This window comes from Lissotriton helveticus, chromosome 12, assembly GCF_964261635.1.
Source record: "Lissotriton helveticus chromosome 12, aLisHel1.1, whole genome shotgun sequence".
NCBI classification, from domain to species: domain Eukaryota; kingdom Metazoa; phylum Chordata; class Amphibia; order Caudata; family Salamandridae; genus Lissotriton; species Lissotriton helveticus.
In genome coordinates this window covers 787792749-787817239 of record NC_136073.1, presented here as the reverse complement: position 1 = coordinate 787817239, position 24491 = coordinate 787792749, and the positions used below count along the sequence as shown (strand labels likewise).

The 24491-nt window shown below is 42.0% G+C and overlaps 2 protein-coding genes across 7 annotated transcripts in view; one reads left to right on the top strand and one right to left on the bottom strand.

Annotated features, from left to right (window-relative positions):
- Positions 1–321: 321 nt before the first annotated feature.
- RPP21 (ribonuclease P subunit p21) lies at positions 322–16710 on the bottom strand. Of its 4 annotated transcripts, none has more exons than XM_078668466.1 (3): positions 16617–16710; positions 1184–1237; positions 322–1042 (listed from the first exon to the last, which is right to left on the bottom strand). In XM_078668466.1, the coding sequence occupies exon 3, from the start codon at positions 1029–1031 to the stop codon at positions 582–584; it is 450 nt and encodes a 149-aa protein (XP_078524592.1). In that variant the 5' UTR covers positions 1032–1042; positions 1184–1237; positions 16617–16710; the 3' UTR covers positions 322–581. The 4 variants fall into 4 exon arrangements, with proteins under 4 accessions (XP_078524592.1, XP_078524590.1, XP_078524589.1 ...); XM_078668464.1 differs by lacking the exon at positions 16617–16710 and adding an exon at positions 16342–16535; XM_078668463.1 differs by lacking the exon at positions 16617–16710 and adding an exon at positions 15915–16030.
- Positions 16711–16722: 12 nt separating this feature from the next.
- Positions 16723–24491, top strand: part of CRTC2 (CREB regulated transcription coactivator 2) — a 195622-nt gene continuing 187853 nt past the window's right edge. For all 3 annotated transcript variants that reach the window (XM_078668462.1, XM_078668460.1, XM_078668461.1), the window contains exon 1: positions 16723–17072. In XM_078668462.1, coding sequence (XP_078524588.1) covers positions 16845–17072 — 228 coding nt within the window. In that variant the 5' untranslated portion in view covers positions 16723–16844. The remainder of the gene's footprint in view (positions 17073–24491) is intronic.

The window sequence follows — 24491 nt, the reverse complement described above, 5'->3', positions numbered from 1 at the left end:
ACTATGTCCTCTTCAACAAAATGAAATTAAAGTACATCACGCCGTCTATTACACTTTTTAAAATAGAAGCTGCAATTTGTTGCAAGCATCACTGCTCAGAGGATCAGCTACAAGTCTGTTATGAAAGAGTGATCCTGGAGGCCATTTCAGTTAGGGTGAGAAATGACTTGCTTATTATTTTCCATGGTGTGAAACTCAACCCTCCCGGCCCCCCACCGCCCAAAAAAAAAAAACAGGCCACTCCACATTTTCAGTATAACCAGAAAATGAAAAGGGGGCAGTGTACACTGGGAAAACCAAGAATAGCCCACTGAATGAAACTATCATTAAAAATGTTCTTATTTATTGTTAGAAGCTCCATTTCTAAGGGTTCAGTTTATCTCACACAAAAACATTTTCAAAATCCTTTTACTTTATAAGCACTCGAAGCAACTGATTAAAAGTGGCAAAACACTTTCTTAAAGCATGCGCAAGTAAACAAAAAAACACAAACACCTGCAACAAATTGTAATGCAAAACAAATATTTTAAATAATCAATACACCAAAGAATCATGCACTAAATTTGTATGGTAACATAAGTTTAGAACTTTGCATCTCCCTTCTCTTGAGCAGCTTCTTTCTCCTTTGGCTTGATTTGATGAACGGGTGGTTTCTCGTCTTTCTTTGGCTGATTCTCCAACCTCGCTTCAGGCTGTTCAGACCAGAGTTTATAATGGATGTTGTTTACAAATCGTTTGACAAGGCCACAGCTGAGGCACCGCACCACTGTCCTTTTCTGTCCATGGGTTTTTCGTTGTCGCACTGTCGCAGTCACCCCGGGTATCAGAAGGGTGTAGCACATCTTACACACTGTCCTTTTAATTGAAGGGTCCTGTCGTAGCACCAGTCGTTTGCTGATGGTCCTTTCCGTAAAGCAGTAGAACCGAGACAGTTCTATATTTTCAGGGTTTTGTGCCAGAACACAGTGGGCTGCTTGGTAGAGGAAATTCAGCCTCTGAAAGGCTTCTTTGTCTTTGACTTGGCCAGACATGGCAAGACCAGCTGAGGATAAAAAAAAGTTAAATTATTAAAAACTAGCAAAGCTTATTTGGAGTTCCCTTGATGTAAATCTTTATTCTGCCATTTAAAAAAAAAATGATAATGTCGCAATTGGATAGAATATGTCAAGCTGACGATACTCACCGTAAATAATGCTCTTGGTCTTTCAGATCACTGGTTTCAATGATGCAAATTCACCTTTAAAGGAAAGGGGCGAAAAAACACATTATATGAATGCCAGCAAATGTGTGCAGCAATAAGAAACCAGATTTCCCATCCATTTTAAACCCACCTACAATATCAAACGTTTACATCGTGTAAAAAAATACTTTAGAATAAAGGATCGCTAGCTTCAACTGAATGCCACATTTAAGTCAAATGGTTCCTCCAACAGGTGCAACAAGTTCATGATTCGGATACAAAGATTCTACAGAAAATTAAGCTATTCCACCAGGACCTGATTCAGACAATTCACTTTCCGCTTCAATACTTGTACTTTCGTAAATGGAGCACCACGACTGAATGAAAAACAAGTATTGGCAAAGCCAATAGGTCTCACCTTTGCGCGATTCTATTTTTGTTCTCTCTATAGTAGTTGGATGTATGACATTACAACGCATGCTTTTACATCGCATGCCTTTACAACGCTGTTTTTACAACGCATGCCTTTACAACGCATAGTGCTTTGAGGCGCTGGATAGTGAATAGTTTAATTTACTATTCCAACTCCAGTCCCCGTGGATAGTAGGGAAGGTGTTGGATAGTAAATTAAACCTATTCCCTATCCTAGAGCGCCCCCCAGCGCATTGCGTTGTAATGGTTTGCATTGTAAAAGTTGCGTCGTAAAGGCACTGCGTGGTAAAAGTTGCGTTCTAAAGGATTTTTCCCATAGTAGTTGTGTGGAAAGCAAGTGTAGATTGTTTGTGTTAATAAAATAGTTTTTAATGTTTTGTTGATTAAGTGATATATGGTGGATGTTTTGCACCAGTAGACCAATTGGCTTAGCAAATTATTTTTGTTGATGTTAGCCAGCTAAAGCTTTAATGCCCTGCACTACCTCAATGGCAAAGGAAACCATTACTGCAGATTATATAGGCTCCCTTTGGTATTGGTTCAGCGAGGTATGGTACATGCAATAAGATGGACGGAGTGCTGAAACTTTTCAGACACTCACCCCCAGTCACTATTAGATCTAGGTTGAATCCATCTTCGTTTTTTTCCTCACTTCACCACCCCAGTTCAGACCCAGCCCTATGCAAATCTGTATTGACCCTGTTCCTCATGGGCACCATCCAGCCAGAACTGCCAAGCAAGGTCTTCCCTGGACCAGAAAAAAGTTATGGCCAATTAGGCTTGAAATTTTGATGATACATAGCTTAAGAGGGAATCATGAATCCCAGGAACGTGAATTAATTGAAAACTGTGAAATAGGTTAGCCAGCAATGGGCTAGCTGGATGTTGTATCCCAAACTCTGTACCTTTGAATTTAAGTTCAACTGTAACAAAGTAGATGCACTTACAAGTGCTGACTGATTAGGCCTCAACATTTTTTTTATTGAGCTTGTAAAATTTGTGGACTTTTGCATTTCAACAAATATGCAAAATGACACAAGTATGACATTGTCTGATTATTTGCTGCTGAGGACTGGTTAAAGCAGAAAATGTGTTGCAGGAGTATAGTTTGAGGGGAAAAAAGTCACATTTACTCCGCAAACCACTCCGTCTTTAGTGCCTTTGAAACAAATGGTATGCTCTTGCGTTTAATGTTCACTTGAGATATGCCATTTGTGTAATTTCACAACATTTTGTGACTTTTCCTATAAAAAATAAAATTAGCAGTACCCACTTTTATTAATGATGACTAATCGGAGGACTACATTTTTAGGTCTCGCACCTGTGACGCAGCGCGAAGCGCTGTCGCAATGCGAGACCTATAGTCGTCGACTATGCTTTCAAGGGCTCTCAAGGGAGACAGGAGATGGGCACGCGCAGGCTGCAGGCCGGACTGGGGCACACGTAGGCTGCAGGCCGGACTGGAAATATGGACGCGCGCGCAGTAGGGCATCTCCTGTCTCCCTTGAGAGGCAAGGCGCTTTCACTTTCCATGCCCAAGACGTGTCGGCGCGCCCCACTCACCGGGCTGCTGGGCAATGCGACGCCGAAACACACCCCGCCTCTCCACTTCACCCGAGCCCCCTCCTGGGACTTTTCTGGATTTCCACCGCTACTGCGGGGCTCTCCCTTCCTCATGGGAACCCCGTATCAGCGAGCAACACCGACCTCTTCCGGCCGCGTCACAGGCTCCGCCCATGTCACTGGCAAGGATGCCTGACTTCCTGGTTGCGCCCCCACCCGCAACGGTGATTTTGTGCTTGTTGTTTTATGTGAGATACCAATGTGTTCATTCTACTGAGGTAAGCCACTTTCTCATGCTTGGCTCCCAACCTAACCTGGCTTTTCTTCAGCTCAGCTAGCACTGCGCCCTAAAAAAAGCCTTTAAATATATGTTACAAATTATTCTACTTGTGATTTGCCCAAATTTCACAGAATTCATGTATACAACTTCTCTTTGTTACTATTTCACCACTTGTGTCTTTAGGCATCAATGTTTGTTTTCGAAATTCTTTACTTCAGAAGTGTGAAGATTTTACTTGAAACCCTGTTCCGGAAACGAAGCCCAACTGATTCTCCGATGGACTTTGATCGAGACTGAAACACTAGACCCGTTCTCCTAAACTCCAGGCATCTGATTGCTCTCTCTGCAAAGGAATGGCAAAAATGTGGCAACCATCCTTTGCAAGCATGATCTTTCGCAACTGATGACCTTCACTGACAACCACCTTAAAACACGTTTGTGTAAATCTTGTTCGGAACCTACATTTCTAGGAAAACTTCTGTTCCTTGCTCTAATCTAATCGGCGATCAGTGCCTCCTAAGTGCCCATCCTGTGCGGACGCCGCTCTGAGCGCGCGCGCTTGTGAGTCGCGTCTCGGCAGGCGTGTTTACGGATGTGTTGGTGAGAGGCGTCTCATGCTCCAAGCCTGTGCAATAGAATGACAGAGGGAACATTGATTACACTTGGCTTAGAGAATGAGTGCTTTATTTTGGGGCATTATTGTTAGCATTTAGCTCTCTCCCAAAGCCGATTTTTACTGCGAACCGTAACTTTTTTTTTTAAGGGGTTATAACCGCACGAGAGCTTCGCGGAGGAAGCGTTAAATATTATCTGAGAGAAATGTCCCGGAAGGGATCGGATGAGGTGAGTCGTGTCATGTTGTCTATGGGCGTCCGCCTCGTTTCGGCACTTTAAAAGTCTTGTTCCGACATGGTTTCAAGGGAGCGACCAATCTGTAGGGTACATTTTGTATGGAAGTTACAGTTATTTGCTACATTTTCCAGTGTTTGGTAATCAGTCTGGCCCATGAGTGATGCTGTTGTTAATTCCGCCTCATACGTTGGAATTGTAATTGCATTCGTACAGCGCTTCATACCTCTGGCTAGGCTGCGAAGCACTTTGTCAGACGGGTAGCACACTACAACTCATGGTTATTCTTAGTTGAAAAGGTGTTGTACTTCCATGACTTGTGGCCTGCGTGGAAATGGTTTTGGTGTCGTGCCCGAGTGAGCAGGGTGACTGTCATACTGTGTTGAGGCACAGAGTGCACTACATGTCATGGCGGGGAAGGAGTGAGAGATAAAGGACTCACATTTCACATTAGTTGGCCGCTGAGTTACTCTGCATCTCTGGGAACTCCATGGCACCGAAAAGCGTCGGGATCTAGAGAGCTGGCAACAGCATCACTCAGCACCACCACAGCATCACTCAGCACCATCACAGCATCACTCAGCACCACCACAGCATCACTCAGCAACACCACAGCATCACTCAGCAACACCACAGCATCACTCAGCAACACCACAGCATCACTCAGGGCCAAGAATGCATCACTCAGCGCAACCACAGCGTCACTCAGCGCAACCACAGCGTCACTCAGCGCAACCACAGCGTCACTCAGCGCAACCACAGCGTCACTGGTTCAAATATGTTCTCTCAATGTTTCAAGCTTTATTACAAATGTCACAAAAAGATGTTAATATTTCACTTCTGTTCTTGGATTTTCGTCACAATAAAATACACTGAACATAATCTTCACAAAAGTTATTTACAAAAGTTTAAGCTATTGCCATTATAAATTACAATACCCTTTATTTAAGTATTAATTATTTAAAAAAATTAAAAGCCACTGTTATTTGTAATATCCATACATCTAAGTCACGTAAATACAACACATATTGCATTACAAATGCTATAGGTGTCACATTTGCGAAAGGTATAACTATTGGCATTGTAAATGACAAAGCTATTAATTTCGCTATTTTCAAAATTAACACATAAATAAAAAATATGTCATTTACAATACCAATAGCTCAAACTTTCCTAATGCGAGACCTATTGCATTGCAAATGCTTGTTCTTCATTTGCAAATCCTATTTTGTATTGTGTATTCCGAAATTGCCATACACTCAGTTAATATTGTGGTACTCTTTTTGGGAAACATCCGAAACTTTTACAACGCAGTGCTTTTACAACGCAGGTTTTACAACGAAAACCATTACAATGCATTGCGCTGGGGGGGGGGGGGGCTCTAGGATAGGGAATAGATTTAATTTACTATCCAACACCTTCCCTAGTGTCCACGGGGACTGGAGTTGGAATAGTAAATTAAACTATTCACTATCCAGCACCCCAAAGCGCTATGCGTTGTAAAGGTTTGCGTTGTAAAAACTGCGTTGTAACAGCATGCGTGGTAAAAGCATGCGTTGTAACGTCATACATCCACTCTTTTTCCCGTTTATGTTGTAGTGTACGTCTGAAGGAAAGGAATTACTAATCATCTTTATCACAAATCAGTACTTGAAAATACCCCTGAGGAAGGGTTGAAATAACCCGAAATGCTTTGGGATTTTCTGTTATATTGATTATTTCAAGGGCTATGTTAATACTTTTTATGTAAAAACACACAGGCAACCGTATGTTGCCACTGTTTATGTTTTGTTTCAAATTTGCATTGAACACAAGAATCTTTATGAATATAAGTTTTGTTTCTTTGAAATGTCATGAGTCTTGTTTATGGAGCACATATATATAATTGTCATGTGTACATTGTTAATCATTTAATTACCCACTTGCTAAGGTGTTTTGAACACAATTGAAGCCCTAGGGACTAGGCAGAGCATTTCACAGACCTGGGGGTTCCCAGGCCTTGACAGTGGTGATTTAATGTACTTCCCCAGACCTCGAACGTTCAAGGTAAGGAATCGACAATCCAAATTCCAAGTCTGACGCAGTAGCATGCCTAGCTCTCCGACCTGCACAATCCTGCCTAGCTGCAGACAAACTACAAAATCTTCTAAACAAAACAAACATCGCCAACATGACGAACCAAGTAACCAGCGGTCAAACATAGTGCAACCATTTGCGTAGCTATGCCCACCCATAGCATGTGCCAGGACTCACACAACATCCCCATCTGTCTAACTGGGACCGGCATGACAAATGTACAGCCACCAAGCCAAACACTCCAATCTGTCTTCCAGGTAATTGTGCTGCACCCGGTTCTAAACTGAAGGAGAGATGGCGACAGGACCAGAGCTGGAACCATCAGCACTGTCAGAGTCACTACATTCTGCAGTCTACGTCTCCTGCCACCCGCCCTCATCATCCTGAAAAGAAGTTTAGCCATATACTTGTACTACACCCCATGCATCGACCACCCATGATCCTCAGGCACACAAACTTGCAGCCCCCCATCATACCATCAAACCCAAGCATACGTCAGGCATCACAGATCAATCGTCCTCGACATTCTCCCGCACCTCCGGGTCGACCATGGTATTAGACCCCGTCCAAGCACCAGCTGGAGTACAGTGAGGATAGGGGGAGGGGGGGGGGGAGCAAGAGAGAGGGCAATGATAAGGGCAGTAACAGATGAGGTGTGGTGAAGAGGAAGAAGGAATGACCAAAGATGAGGCCAAGATAGGAATGCTATGCTCCTGTGTGCACACATAGTAGGCAAGACTTCGACAGCCGCACAGCAAGCTTCCCTCCCACATAGCCAGCAGTTGTGCAGGTTTCCCTCACTCAGACATTATCAGACAGTAGCAGGTAAGTGTTACTGAAAGACAGAACACATACTTCAGTTGGAGCAACAGTTCAAGCTTCATTCACATAGAAAAGGAAGAAGCATGGAAGCTTTTTTCACATGTAGAGCAGATGACAGCACGGTCAACAGAGCAAGCTTTCCTCAAACACACCACAGACCACAATAAGAGTACTGAAAAACTTCAGATGCAGAGCCTACAGAGGGTGTATTTTTTCTACAATATAGAGCTGAAGACTCAGAACGTCGTGGCAGAAGCAACAACATGTGTGTGGTGGGCCTTCCAGAAACTACTGAACAGAGCTGCGTCAGTAGGTTCTTAGAACAATAGCTAGCACAAGCTGCAGCCCCAGAAGGACAAGCATTTCCCGAACTGGAAAGTGCCCGCGGGGTGCCTACATGGCAACTCCCAGACACAGCTCCCTACCAGACCAGTTGCAGGAATATTATTAAATTACCGGTCGTTTTATTACAGATGACAGGAAGAAAGGTCTCCTCAATTGTGGGAAAATTCTAAATTATGATCTTTCCAGATTGTAAAGCTGCCGTTCAAAATAAACGAGCCTCTTTCACAGAAGAAAGTCACAGACTCTGAAAGATGGAGTTAAATATACTCCTCAGTTCACAGCCACTTTGAAAGTCTTGGCGGCCAATGGAATGTGCTTTCTTAAGGGATCTCCAAGAAGTCTGGGAGTGAGCTAAATAATACACAGCAGTTTTGCGCTGTTCACATGGAGGCAGCAACTTTCACACACAACGGACATATACAGACTTCTGGCAGAATTTTATGTAATGTATGTTGATCAGCTAACACCAACAATTGTAGGTGGCTATAACACTGCAAAGAAAGATTGGGCTGTCCTACATACGACTAGAGGCAGTAATCGTGTCCTACCTAAACAGGGCTGAGCCAGACCAGAAATTGCATCATACATACCCATGTCGATACCAATTCGGATGACAAAGAACTGAGCATAATATAAGCGATTAGACACCATTAACAAAGGTTAATACACCCCCATCACATTAGCTTCATTCCAAGGCACAGCACACCAACTACCATCAGGAGATTGCTCCAATCCCTGATCACTCATCTGAAACCCACCCCAACGCATTAATACAGTTTATAGAGGTTATGAACGCTTTCTGTACCCAGCAGTGAAAATACATATACGTTGAGAATGAATTAAATGGGCAGAGGGTTCTGAACTTGGATTTTCCCCCATCATAATAACTGACCATACAGCATTATAGGACAAATAATTTCCTATGCTTCAGTTTCTGAATGCCGCCAATATAGATACCATAGTGCCTACAGAACCAAGATAACGGTTCTGTGAAATTTCCATGTTCAAAGTGAACTGTAACAGGTGCCCAAAGTGTCATCAAATGGAGGCAAAGTATTACCATTTGATATGGGATTGCACACACAAGTTACTGGTAACGAGAAGTTGATAGATACAAAAAAGGAACAGAAGTGGACCTAGCACTGCAGCCACAAAAATATCTCTTAGATGTAAGAGCTGGCCAGTCAAAGAACAAGATGAGGAGAACATTTTATACTCCTGCTGGCTAAAAGGTGACAGGCAATAATGCATTGACTCCCAAAATGCCTAGTGTAGAGGGAGAGCAGTCCTTAGGCAGGAAATAAAAATGAAAATGTAAATCCAGTACTTGTATAGCGCTCGAATCACCCCCAAAGGGGTATCTCGGCGCTGGGGGCCTTGGGAAGATTAAGCGAGTTATTGCCCAGAGTCGCATGGTGCTGGGCAGACCCCTGCCGCCGGAGCCGAGGATCGAACCGTGATCCCCAGCGTCCAGCATCAGTCGCCCTGGCCGCGGCGCCACACCTCTTCCCTAGCAACTAGCGAGAAGGGGTGAAAAACTGTCAGACTACTTATACATGGTAAGAGTGAACAAGCAATCTGAGCACCCATCTGATGATCTTCCTCTTTAAGATGTGTAAATTGTAAGACATAAAAAGGATGGTTGAAATGAAATAAATAAAACTGTTTTTGATTGAACTTCATCAAAAAGTGATTTGTATTGTGTGCTCTAGTATGTAAAATGACAATGCGTCTGCACCAATGTTACATCACATGGAGTTGATTCTGTGCAAGAAAATGCCGAAAACTAAATTAAGATATATTATTTTTTAAAAGTTGACTGGAATACATCTAGCTCATTCCATGTCTGAAAACGTACGTAACAGGCTGGCAAAAGAGGCCACTAGGCTGAAGTGGCAATTAACGACTATGCACTACCTAGGGGTCCAGATATACTAAACCAATGGAGACCCAGTTGATGGAACATAAAAACGGCCTTAGTGGCACTTAGAAGCGAGGCAGCTTTCTGGAAAACATTACCAATTTCCACAGCAGGGAAAAAAGCCCTCTTGAAAATGGTTGTATTGCTTTGCTTGTTGTACTTGTTAACAACTTTGTATTCAGAATACCAAAAAAGTGAATGAGATAATCAACAAAATATAGTGGGACCTGATCTGTGGAGCACATATACACACACAATATAGAGGTCCAAGCTTCGACTCTTTAAGAAGGAGGTTGGGATTGCGACACCCGACGTTGAGCTTTATTATTTGGAAGTCCAGCTGCAACGAGATGGCTAGATGACATCAGGCATGCAAGTTTCCCACACACTAACAGAGTTACTAATCATTATAATAAACGAGAGGATGGGGTGAGGGATGATGAAATAATGCTCTTGGGAGCGCTTAAATTCCGTAGGGCGTGAAGCCTGAAGAGAACGCATTCACATGCACTGTATACCCCTGAAATGCTGATGGCTAGTTTATGCTTTCAACTTTTTTTTTTTAATATGTACTACAACATAAAGGGGATCTAAGAGAGGCTATGTAGGAAGGAAAATGAAATAGGCCAGGGAATTAATAGGAGATTATGGGTTATCAGGCACCTTCTGTTGTGTAGCTTAATTTGTGCTGCCCTGCGTGTGCTGGAAAATTGAGCACAATAAGCCACCCACATACCTTGGGCTCAGAATAGTATGCACCACCAGGGGCAGGGAAAAAGCAGTATAACTAATGATACAAGCATTACAGGAACAGCAAAAAAGCTGCTTGGACAGCCAGAGACAAATGGGCTCTCCATATTAATAAACCAATCAGTGATCAAGGCTGGACGTCTATTTTTGTTGATGTCCTAAGAATAATCAGAAATGCTCGATTTTGATTGATACATCTTTATTACTTTTATAGTGTTTCTACATTGTACCAAGTAGGTGAATAGATTCTTTTAACTTGTTTTTATTGGCATTTCGTTATTTGAACAGTACAAATCAGGTGTTCAGACATATAAGCAATGAGATATACTGCAGTTATACAAGTCCATAATGACATCGGTGACATGAGAAACGGATCTGTAGGCTTTATGCAACAGTAATATTTGAAACTGGGGCGTAAACTGGGGAGAGGAGCATGGAAGTACAGAGTGCGGGTATAGGAGATATGGCATGGGTCTGGGTGGTGTACGTCTCGCTGGGTTGTGCAGCGTAGGAAGGGGCTACATTGGGCTATTAGCGGGGTTCAATTGTCTGGTACGACAGGATGTGGGGTGCATCTGTCAACAGCACGAGTGCGCCGGAGTAGCTAAATAGATTCTTTCTGGGACCCAATGGAACGCACCACTTGCACCCTCTCTCACCAGGAGATTTCCGACCTTCACAATTCCTACCCTCCTTACTCACCAAACATGTACACGCCTCCCACCTTCTCAAGCATCCCCGTCATATTGGGAACCAGTCGTACTCCCCCTTCACCTGTCTCACCTAGACCCCCTCCTCATCTCACCTCCATTCATACCCTCCCATCTCCCAAACCCACTCCCAAACCCCTCACCTGCATGCTTGTTAACTGCCGCTCCGCTGCCCGACATGCCATAGAAATCTCTGAAACCATCCTTAGCGAATCCATCGACATCGCGTTCCTTACAGAATCCTGGCTTAATGAACACTCTACTAGCATTCTTGACCTACTCTCACCCCCGGGCTACTCCATCATTAGGAAAGATAGACCCATCCGAAAAGGCGGTGGTGTAGCTATCATCTTCAAATACGAACTACAGCTCTCCCTTATCAATAACGCCGAATATGCCTCCTTTGAATACCTTGTAGCCGAACTCAAAATACAGGATTCCCCCCCATCCGCCTTCACAATATATATAATCCGCCTGGAAATCACTACCCATTCATCGACGAGCTATCTAACCTTCTTACGCAATCCTCAATTTCCAAATCTAAAAACATCTTCCCAGGAGACTTTAACCTCCATTGGAATGATACTAAAGATCCCTCAATCTCCCTCCTGTATGACCTTCTCGAAATTAATGACCTCAAACAAATCTGTCAGTCACCAACCCATTCCAAAGGTGCCACCCTTGACACTATCATTACCAGCAAAGATCTAGCCCTCCTATCTAACATCATTCTGATTGACTGGTCCGACCATCACCTTATCCTGTTCTCCATAAACAACTCTGCCTCCACCCCTCCATCCAAAACTATTAAACCCATGAAACTGATCAGAAATCTCAGTCATATCCCTCCCGACTTACTTGAATCCAAACTTCAGGCCCAGCTTCTCGCTATCCCTCCTTCCCTCAACACGAATGAACTAACCGAACAATATAACAAAGCTGTCACTGCTACCCTTGACCTTCTAGCACCACTCAAACTCAAAAAACAAAGAAATATCCCCTCCAAATCATGGTTTAACACAGACCTAAACATTGAAAGACGTAGACTCAGACTGACTGAAAGATTATGGAGACAGCACCCCTCTCCTTCTAACCTGGCCAGCCTCAGACTTGCTAGATCATCCTACAAAAAACACATCTTTAGACAAAAAACGTCCTTCCTCAGATCACAACTAGATCGAGCTCAGAATAGGCCAAGAGAACTATTCAACATTGTGCGCAATCAAACTGCTTCCGCTCCCCCTGTCCCAATGGCCTCGAAGACTAGATGTGAAGAAATAGCTCTCTTTTTTTCAGACAAAATTAAACTAATTGAGCAATCCTTCCTCTCTACTGCGATCCCTACCACCAATCCGAACACCTCTCTTAATATCCCACCCTCCATCAGAACTCCCCCTACACCCTCTACGGCCCATCATAACTCTGATCTCCCTTACCCCTCCTTGCCCCCCAATTTCCTGGACTCCAATCATCCTAACTCTCTTACTAAAAATAATGCCGCTTGGCTTAACTTCCAGCCAGTCACGGAAAGAGACGTCTTTAACATCATTTCCAAACTCAAGCCTTCCTCCCACACCAAAGACCCTCTTCCATCCAAACTTGTCCAAAACCTCAAACATATCATCACCCCTACCTGGACCTCTATTATCAACAGCTCCCTTGCCACCGGTTGTGTCCCCAACTCATTGCAACTAGGCCAAATCACCCCCATTATCAAAAATCCTTTGGCAGACCCAAACGACCTCAATAACCTTCGTCCCATCTCCAACCTTCCCCTTCTTTCTAAAGCCCTTGAAAAATGTGTTCTTCTCCAACTAGAGAGACACATTGAACACTTTAACTTACTAGACCTCTTCCAATCTGGCTTTAGGAAAGGATGCAGCACTGAAACCGCCATGCTAAACATTGTTGATGACATCCACCACTCACTCGACAATGGTGAATCTAGCCTTCTGATCCTCCTTGATCTCTCTGCAGCGTTTGATACTGTTAACCACTCTACTCTACTCAATGTTCTTAGAGATCGATTCGGCCTAAATGGTATGACACACAAATGGTTCGTCTCATACCTACAACACTGTTCTCAACAAATCAAAATCCAAAATTGCCTATCTAACCCTACCTCCATCTCCTTAGGAGTTCCGCAAGGATCCATCCTCTCTCCCTCTCTCTTTAACCTTTTCATGGAACCCCTCACACTCATTCTTAAACAAGCCGGGATCAACTACCATCTCTATGCCGATGACACCCAACTCTATTATAAGATTAAAACCCATGCTGACAACCTTCACCTCAACAACACTCATCAAGATTCAAGCCTGGTTCCACACTAACCACCTCAAACTCAACCCTAAAAAAACTGAAATAATTCTTTTTTCCCCTAAAAACAACCAGCTCCCTATTCAGAATTGGATCTCTGACCTTAATGCCCTCGACTGCTCCTTATCTTTGTCCTCCTCAGTCAAATCACTAGGTATCTCACTTGACGACCTCCTAACCCTCAAGACACACATCAATAATTCTGCCAAAGGAGCCCTCTTCACTCTCCGCCACCTTAAGGAAATCAAGCCCTTCATCCCTATCGATGATTTCAAACTAGCAGTCCAATCCCTTGTTCTTTCTCGCATCGACTATGGCAATGCCATTCTCACCGGAATTCCCAAGATCCACCTCGCACCGCTTAAATCTGTGCTGTACCTTGCAGCTAGGCTTACCTCAGACTGCAAGCGATTCGACCACATCTCCCCTACCCTTAAAATCCTTAAATGGCTCCCCATTGAAGGTAGATCCACGTACAAAACAGCCTGCATTACACACAAAATTCTCCATCAGAATACACCGACCTACCTCGCTAACAAACTCACAAAAGCCGGTTGCTCCCGTTCCTTGAGAAGCACAAACACCTTCCTTCTTATCACCCCCCCTTCAAAAAAAGAAAACCACCCAGTCTCGGTCCTTTTCCGGCAACGCTCCATGCATTTGGAATGCCCTTCCAACTGACCTTCGTTGCAACCCTTCCTACCCTTGCTTCAAAAAATAACTCAAACTACATCTCCTAAATAAATATTGGGGACCATAATCCATATCTGCTATCTTCCACTGGCCACTTCTGTCCGACCTCTGATACATCCGCCCTCCCTTCTTTTCAGCCTTACTTCGCCCTTCCACCTCCCTGTTTACCACCTTCACTCCTCCCTGCACCCCCCCTTCCCTTGTCCTCCGTCTGCCCTCATTTCTGCCCCTCCTGCTCTCGTCCTTACAAACCCAATCCGACCACCAACCTCCCTATCCTCTGCAATTTTCCGGCTCTCTTTTCAATGTATGCCTGGTTATTTTTGATTACCACATCTCCCACTTTTCAGTGTTCTTATTTCCCATATTTATCATTTTGAAATATGTCTGGCGGAGACTTATATGTTGTTTATACTCATTTATGCTATGTATGACCCATGTCTTACTGACCTTCTTGTCTCAAAAATGTAAAGCGCTCTGATACCCCTGGGTCCAGCCAGCGCTATATAAAACCTCTAAATAAATAATAAATAAATAAAATGTGGGGGAAATAAGAGAAGGATCATTATCAGATGGTATGGAGGTGCTACTGGATTTCTACTACAGGGAAAATGTTATGAAGCTCATACATGAGGCAACAGATAAGACCATCAAGTGGACACCAGAATCTTGTATACTTGCATGTCCCAAGGGAAAGAAAGCTGATCGGACACTAGTCTTAGCGAAACAACTGAGTTGGAAAGCACCTGAGGCCTTATGCGGACTACCTGGAAGCCAGAAGATATAAAATAGGCAAACGTGTGAAAGTACCATACTGCATATGGATACCAAAACAGATTAAAAAAACAAAACTAATTTGTTGAGAAGGTGGGATACAATTCTCATTTCACTCATCAGAAATAAAACGGGTATAGGGGCTGATCCACCTAACCCTCCCCCAACTTATTTACTAGTATCAGAAAAGGAGTGAGAACTGAACAGATATTAGGTTTTGGGTGCCAAATTCTTGGACTAGCGGAGATTATGCACAGTTGAAGTAAAACAGCTCTGATTAGAAGGTCAATTTTACCACTATTCCATTTTTTATAGATATATATTCTGCACTTCCATGTTTTTTGCACACAATATTTTTTAAACAAAATATTGGGGTACATTTTCCAGCATTTATCTGGGTAAATAAAGCACCATGGTTGGCACTTAACATACTGTATAGACAACAAAGGGAGAGAGATTTACCCTTGTCAGATGTGAAACAATATCAACGTGCGCATTTTGCACATTCATACTCTCTTTTTCAAAACGTTCATTCAAAGTTCAATTATTTTATAAGCCAGATGCTTGAGAAATATGAAAAAAATGATTTCTTGCATTTGACTGAATCACGAAATACGTTAGATATAAAACCCCGCATTCTTAAAAGATGATTATGACTGTTACTGAGGACTGTAAACCACTTGCGAAACCACTGATAAGTAACCAGGCATGAGCACCGTAAGTAAAATGTTGCAAAAAGTTGCATTGCAGATCATAATGTACCAAATGTGCTGATATAAAGTTTGCTGTGTGATGCAAGACCAAAAAAGATTTTTTTTTTGGGGGGGTGGGGGATACTTGACTGTTTCTTGAACAGAAACCACAACCCAACATTAAACCGTACATCGGTGCGACATACACGTGCACAAACAACTACCTGAAACAGGCTTAGTGACCATAGATGTCTGATGAAACAACTAACAGTTGTGGAAACTCGGCGAAGCTACCATGTGCATTCTCTGTAGGGGGGGGAGGGGGGTCCGTCCAATTTCTCCTATACTATCCGAAGAGTAGGAATCAGAGATGCAGGTTTTCTGCAGCTGGTGGAAATAAAAAAAATATGCGCTCCCACCGAATAACAGCTTTACAGCACCCGCAGAAAACACGTGAAAAAAAGCGTCGCTGCACGGTAATGTATGGCGACATTTCGTTTCGACCCACCTGGATCAGAGATTGCCGTCAGGTGTGAAATCGTGACGACCAAGCATTATGTGGCTGGTGGAGTGAGTGCGGTACTGCGTCTTAATATGCGCTGATGCGTAGATGGTCCTGTTGCCGTTCGTAGTCCGTTTCCGCGTCTTTCTGTATAATGTACTAGGGGCCTCCCTCCACTTCAATACTTCATTTCCCAGCTACCTCTCCTCTATTTTACGTCATTATCCAGCTCACGTGCACATACACACATTGGCTTACAGGACTACAAAAAAGCCCCACGACCTATAGACACGATACCGAACTAGTATTTTCTTTTGTGCATATCGAAATAATGGACACATAAGTAGTGTAAACATGTTGCCAATTCATATATGATGCGTCACGCCAATAAACCATTGTTGTAGTACATTGCAAATATAACCAGAGTACTTACGCTATTAAAGTATACGTTCTTTCCTCAATTACCACTTAATCTGCAAGAAACTCCGGCGCTTATATTAACCCTTTTCCCCAACAATTTTAAATCCGTTTCCGCTTTCTGTTCCGGAGCAGGCTCGATGTAAGGCGCTCTAGCACCTTTAGTGATGTCTGCGCAATATGAAAATAAATGGCACTCTCTTTTTTTCGAACCATCTCTCCCAGCTGCCCTAACACAATTGTCTTTCGCCTTACTCTTCGCCGGAACTTGTAGTCCTGTTTTGTACTCACATCTCGGATCTGTGCGGCTACCGCCCTCTACCCGCAATACATATCCCGACAGCACCTCAGACGCCTTGAACCGTGACCCTATTGAAGTCCATTGTTGTCCTGGCGTCGCTGCGTCGGGCAGCGGCACATTCACCCTGCACCACAACTTCCGGCATCCAGTATGCTCGCTCACTTTGGTTTGTTGAAGTTCTGGGATTTGTAGTCCGTTTACGCTTTCTCCTCGTGCGCATGAGGACACATCCACTACCTCCCCTACTACACCTCCCGGCAGCCCCTGCGGCTCCGGCTGTGCGGTGCAGCGGCGGCAGGGCGAAGATGGCGGCGGCGCCGAACGGGCCGAGTTCGGCCTCGTCCAACCCCCGCAAGTTCAGCGAGAAGATCGCACTGCAACGACAGCGGCAAGCGGAAGAGACGGCAGCCTTCGAGGAGGTCATGATGGACATCGGCTCCACACGGGTGAGGAGGAGGGGCTAGGAGAAGAGGCGGAGCTGTCAGATTGAGGGAGGGGTGCTGTCAGTGTGTATTGGGCTGTCAGTGGGCAGGTGTGTGAAAAAGGACCTGTCAGTAGTGATGGGTCTGTCGGTTAAGGGGATACATGGGTTATAATGGACTTGGTGGTCGGTAAGGGTTTGTGAAGACGCAGGGGGAGGGGCTGTCAGAGCTAAAAACTCCCCATGAAGTGTTTGTCAGCTCGGAGGGGCTGAAAATGGGTGATAAGATCGTAGCAGTTGTTTGCCTTAGGGAGTGAGGCTGTTGTCAATAATTGACGCAGTTGGCCTAGAAAAGGGGATATGCTGTCATGTTAAGGGGGTGGGGGGGGGGCATGTTTGTTATTGTGCCACTGATTTGGGAGTGGCATTTGGCGAATTTTACTAACTACTAAGAGGTATTGTCATTCAGTTGAAGGAGTTTAAGTAGTAGGGTTATTTTATGTTGGTGGCGATGTATCTGTTAGGCAAGTGGCCTAGTAATGTGGAAATGCCTTGAGTGGGCGAAAGAAGTTGGCTCTAGCCGAGATGCTAGGTTCCCCGGTATGAATATGTAAAGTGTCTCTGACTGATACTGAATGGCAAAGCCATCTCAGCTTCTGAAAGTGGCAGGTGTGTGGCTTAGAGAAGAGGAGTTGTAAAGCGTTAGTACTTGCCATTTTTGGCAAAGAAGAAGGTGTACGTACATACCTGCAGTTGGAGTGGGAAAAAATATTTTTGCTCCTTTAGTGGTGGAAGTGGAGTTGTCCACTACATGATCCGCTTGGAACGCAGAGTTCCGGCAAAACTTCGCCAAATGCTGCGTGGCAGAGTTTTTTTTCTCGCACCTGTCTCATCAGTGTTAAGTTGGCAAGCGCCATTTGCGTCACTTAGCAAGATTTCTGTGCGCTAAAATGCGGCAGGTCGTGACTGTTTGCGTTGAGAAAGCTGCCGCTTAGAAAATCTACTCGAGATTCAGAAATAGGCAGTGCCCTCCGGCGCGCTGCATGCTGCTATTAGTGCTGATTTTGCAGCACGTAACATGCACCCTCGTCTAAAAATCAGCACAACCTGCTGAATTCCACACACTCGGTGAACTCCGTTGAATCTCACATACTTTTTATGTAACTCCGCGGAGTGAAATCGCAAGTTCTGCCCACCCTTACTATGCAGGTACATGCACAAAAACAATGACCTAACATCACCCACTGGGAAAATAACTGTCATAACAAGTTCTTCCATAATCTGTGAACAGATATTTTAAGAACAATGTTATTGATTTCATGCTTTGGAATGCATTTTGTTTTATCGTCGCCAGTGTGCCACATACGGGTCTCGAAAAATCATAAAAATGTTAACATTAATAACCTACTCGACTTAACTATAATGTATTTGACCCGTTAACTGGGCTCAAATTGTGTGCTCTGCGGCAAATATTTTATTTTACAGAGCTGCCTTTTTCTTCATTATCTCATTTGAGAGCACCTTCAAATGTGAGTTACGCATTTCAGCTGTACAAAAAAATAATTTGTTTGATTAAATAGGCTAAACGTTTGCTCCATATATAAGAATCTAGCCCACATATAGGGTACACATGACCCTGACTTGCCTCTTAGTTTACTAATAGCATTGCCATCAAGGCAGGTGCAGGAGTGTTTCTCAGTTCATGTTTAAAAACTCACTTTTAATAAATATATTACTAAAGCATGATGTGGTAGCGCAGTGTCATTTACAGGCAGTACATTTCCTATTAAAATGGGCAAAAAAATCACACTAGCCTGTAGTTTTACTGATAAAACTATGTAGTGTGAAAATGAAATTTCAGCAAATACATCATTTGCACATCATCAAGTAAATTGTTCTGATTTGTTTTCATTTTATTATATTTTTTTCATCACTCAGGATTACAAAAAAAGAGATTTCATAACTACTGAAATATATTTTGAAATGCTTGTACAGTTCACTTATTAGCTATTTAAATGTTGTGTGGTAGGAAAAAAACCTGGCGCCCTACAGCCTTTCATTTCACACTCTTTGTACAGCATATCAGACAGTTCACTTTACAAAATCCTTGAAAAAAATTATTGTAAGAATACATAAACTGACTACTGACCTCTCTCTGTCTCTGAACACAGAACAAACGTGACCAGATAAAAACAAGATTTAAAGGCATCTTTATTGCTCCTTCACTTTCTGAGTAAACAGAACACCTGCTCGTTGTCAGCCGCCATAACGGGCGAGTAGGCCCTAAATATAGCTCACCCTGATAAAATCTGACTCGCCATAGTGAGTGGGCGAGTAGATTTCTCGAGGCCTGATATATTTGCTAAAATCTCTCTCTCATTTAAAACTGTTTTGGACATGATGGTTGAGTGGGATCTTTGCCCTACAATTGGCTGTTAAGACCGAAAGGATACATGCTTCACTTTAGCAGACAGATACGCAGGTGCTGACAGTAGTTTTAGGAGGCTGAAAGCGTCCTTGAAAGTATCATACTTTATTGTTTACCTCCCAGTAGCCAAAAAGAATATTTTCCAACTAAATTCATTAAACAGCATTTGGTTCTGTATATCACCATAATCATGAATAGCTATTTGAAATATATAGCATGGGAGGAAAAGAAGCAGGCAGACAGACCAAATTGAACCCCGTGGCTAATGGGCATGATGAGTTAGTGTATTATTTTTCTAGCTGTGTATTTTGTGTCCTTTTTAGGAACTGCATCAATATTTTTTGTATAAACTCTTTTGAATGAGGCATTCTAACTCAAGCATTCAGCAGGTAGTTCCCTCCCTGCAAGTAATTACCGAATATAATTTATGGATTTTAGCTGATCTGCATTCCTGTTTTTTACACTTATGACCTGTCACATGCTGGTAATGGAAATCCCGTACCATTTATTGTTTTTGCTGTATACATAAGGTGAGAGTAGCTGCCAAAAGTTCATGATGCAAATTGTTGATTGGAGCCTATTGAGAATCATAACCTACTACTTGCTATGATTTCTCTCTCTTAATTCTATTTCATATTCCGACAGATGCTTTAACAAAAACATTTAAGACCATTGATTCTTTGTGAATGTAATACAAAAACTAGCTTGGAAAGGGTGAGCTTAAAAAGCCCAAATTGGCGACTGAGATTGAGAAACATTTTGTTGTGTATACAGTACATAAACAGGTAGTATGATTTATAAACTATGGAATGTCATATATTTAAAAAAAACTAGGCATATTGTAAAGAATCAATTAAAGTATGTACATAGATTTGCGAGTAATTGCTGTCGAATGTATTGAGACACCAATTTGACAAATCAGTAGAAACTTTTAATAAAGATACATTTTGTAGTGTGTATGCACAGTTTTGTTGGATTTGTGTAAGTATTGAATAGATGCAATGTACCGTGATAGGTGTGCGTTGATGTCTGTATATAGATGTATTATTGGTTGTAGTAAGCACACTTTCACTATGTCCTTTTGTGCTTCAGTGTTGTGGATACATTTGACAACAGTTATTTTACAAATTAGAGTAGCATGGAAAAAACATTGACACTTTGGACAGTGTGATAATGTCTCTTATTTCATTAGTAAGTGAAAGTAAAAGCTGTACGACTCAGTTTTGGACATGCCAGTTGTGAACTGAGATTCTTCACTGGACTTTGCTAAAAAAACATGATGTGTGTGGATTTCTGTAACATATTCTGTTTGTGTGATCTTGTAATATTCTGACAGTGTCTGTGTATGAATAATGTGCAGTACATGCACTAATGTGCTCCATAACTTGAGGATTTGTGTAGTAAGTCTATTTTGATGAAAACGTTGTATGTAAGGTCTGATGCATATATTAATGTATTGCCAAAGTTACATGTACAAATATATCCATGATAACTAATATCACCCTGATAAACAGAGTCAAAGCGAAAGGTGCATATTTCCCTGATTTAAGTATACTGATTTTTTTTCACATCTATTGTTGTATGACGCAACCTTTAAGCATTTATTAGCAGATAAAGGAAAGGGAATGGACTGAGCTTTACATGGGAGACCGGCAAATCCTATACCGTAGACTTTATATTGTGCTGATATAGTTTTTTGGCAATCATTTGTAGGTGTAGAATATCATTCTATTTGGTTGGTTCTGATATGCTTTGTTGATACACTGTAACACTGAAGTTCATTTTATTTTTGCAAATTGTTTTTTTTTGCTTCTGGGATGTACTCTTTTTCCTTATTTTTTATTGAGAATTTAAACAAGCGGTACAAAGAGAGGAGACACCTGCTTTGTTATTACACAATATGAGGTACATAGTAAATCAAAACATATTACAATCCAAGTACATGCTTTTACAGTCAATTTAAAGATTGATGGTATGAATAGCCATTGTGGACGACTTAGAACATCATAACTGCGCTATTTCTTTGGATAGCGGGCGCTGACACAAATCATGCGGGTCTCCTGCTTTCAGATGGAAGTTGATGAAGTTTATTGTTTCAATTGTATGTTCATACTGTCGCTGCTTCAGTGATGTTCTGTCCTTGGTGGAAACAGACATTTTTTTCACTTTTTTAGCAGTAGCAGGGTGAAATAATTTGTAGCTGTGGCTATTAGCCAGTGCCGCTGGCATTATCTGGCAGGGAAGGACCGAATTATGCAGCAAAGTTGACAAAATTATGCAGCAAGAAAAGGCAAATTATCTGGCATTACGTGGGACAATGTGTGGTAGTATTACTTCATTATTTTGAGATTCTTACATTAATAACACTGTCTGGGTATAGGTTTTCACCTCGTTAGTACCAGTTTAACACCCAGATATAGCAATGAGCTACAGAAAGGTGACCAGTCAACCTTTGTGTACGGCCTTTCACTGTGCAGCAATACGTTTAGCTACGTTTTAGCAACCCATGTTCACTTTGAACTAGAAACAGATTTTTTTGTTGTTAATATCTGCATATTATGCATCATCAGATGTTGGATCATGTAACAAATGCGGCAAATCCTTAATTATGAAGAAAACATTGCAGCTTCAAATTGCATAATTCCAGTGGCCCGGCTCATAGAGATTATAATCCTGACAAAATATATATATATGCCACAAACTAAAAAAAATGTTAATTTGTTGTTTTGTTTTAGTAAAATGTTATGAAACCAGTCTATAGATGGGGATATGCTGCGAGTTGGTTAACTAGAAGAAGGTCAAAGGAATTCTATGTACTTACTAACCTACTGCTTATTCAGCATATTATTATTTAAAATTCAGGCCTTTTTTGTTTGTTTATGTTTCGCTATGTGACTGATCGTCCTTGTTTCCTGTGGTTTTGCTACTGTCTTTCAGAACCAATATTCTAAAATAAAGGGCTCACAACATAACTGTTGCAGCTTTTAAGGTTCAGCATCCTTATTTACATTGATTTGTTATGCTTCTTTATGGAGTGCAATCATGGTTAAGGTGTTCTGAAGGTTTGGTACCAGCTGATAGGAAAGCAAAAGCCCAACAGATTTTCTATGTAAAAAGCCAAGTTTCTACAAGTTTACGGAAAAGGAGGTGATCATGTGATTCTTCAAGCAGAAAGGGAAAATTATTTGTTTGAGAAATACTTTTATGGATTTGCAGGACTATTATTAACACCTTAGAAAAGGTAGTTCAGATCTTACAGTTCTGTATTGTGTGTTCGGCCCTCAACTTAACATTCATAAGTCAGCAGTATCTGTTCAGTGGATGTATAATTTGAAATAAAAGAGTATTAGGGTTTAGAAGCCCAGAAAAGTGTATGCATGTCTAGCAGAGGTACTAAAGTTTCCAGGGACGATCTCTGAACTGTTGCAGTGAAATACTTTACTACAGGTGCCTGTACAATAAACTGCGGGATAATTTTCAGGGCTGTGTGAGATATTATGCACCTTCTTTACGCTTTGTGGCTGGATGATTTGACCCTTAAACCTAGCATATGTCGAAACCACATTGAGATTAATGATGCCCTGCCGATAAGTAGATTGTTAATGTAATAGGCACGTCTAAACAGCACAGAAATTTATAAGGAGCATACAGGCACATTCTCCTGCATGGTATGTGGTAGAAGTCGAGAAACAGCGTATGTTTTTTTGCAGTCATTTGCCTTTATTGGCTGATGACTCAAATATAAATGTTTGCCAGTCTGGGTATGGCTTTCTGGAAGTCTAACTTACCCTCTGGATGACCTTCCTCACCATTCCTTTTCCCATGTCAGTCTGAGATTGAAACTGTGTCGGCTCAAGAAATACTTTTTGGCATAGCATTTCGTCTTTACTTTTGCTATCTAGTCAGCCCTGTCCAGGATCTTAAGTGTTGAACTAAAAAATGGACATCTGGGTAGACTCTTTCATCCAAATTCCACAGACAGAGAGTTGAATCACTGCAATCATTGAGGATCCGGGAGCTCTTGGCAGCGTTTTTTAATGACTATTATCCGTTAAACACGTAGGGAGTGTATTTTATCAAAGAGTACTAAAAGCATTACATAATTATTGCGACTGAAAATTTCAATAACATTTGGTGAAATCACATTTTGCTCAGCACTGAGTGACCAGTACTACCTAAAACTTATATTGCATGCAATAAAAAATAAAAAATCAACCGGTGACAGACACCTCAAGAAATGAGGGCTCTAGTTTGGTGGACTGCCCCATTTTATTCTCTTTCTGGTGTTCTGTGTTCAGCTGCAAAGGTTACGCCGTGGCTGCTTACTGCATTGATCTGCGTTTTACCTCCAGGTCCCTGGCTGGAAACCTATGTAGCCTTTCATAAAGTCTGGCATGTGCCAAGACCTTTTGATTTTACTAAAATGATATGATGTACTTCTAGTGCATTGAGGCAGCCATCTTTAGTAGTCTGTTGTTGTCATTCACATCTTTCTTTAACCCTTTAAAGCATACAGCAAGGGGCAGTGCATCAGCCCACTTCAAGCATTGGCTTTACTGTGAGTGGCGACATTCAACTTTTTCATAAAGACCACATTGGCAAACAAAGTAGTTACACTTGGTGCATTTCTTTTATTTATTTTGTACTATGGATAACCATACAGTCTAGTTTAAAAATCCGTGTATGGTTATCAATGAACATTTGTTCTGGTACATTTTTTTTTTGTTACCTGAACCAAAATAAGCATATATTTAAAAATACTCATTTGGAGCCAAGTAATATTATACAGAATTATCATCTCCTAATTCTTCCGACCCTGTAGTTTGTAACATTACCAGTATAGCTTGATGACAAATTGGATTCATATTACAAGGTTGCTGTCATGTAATATTAAACAGAGGTGCGGTCAGTAATGTGGCTGAAAAGTAATGCGTGAGACCTCAAATAGTGTTGTAGTTCACAAATAAAATGACATTCCCTATGGGTGTTTTTAGTCTATGTGACACTCCAAAACTG

Bases quoted from the DNA above. Each gene is read 5' to 3' on its own strand.
- RPP21 (XM_078668466.1), bottom strand. From the start codon at position 1,031: ATGTCTGGCCAAGTCAAAGACAAAGAAGCCTTTCAGAGGCTGAATTTC.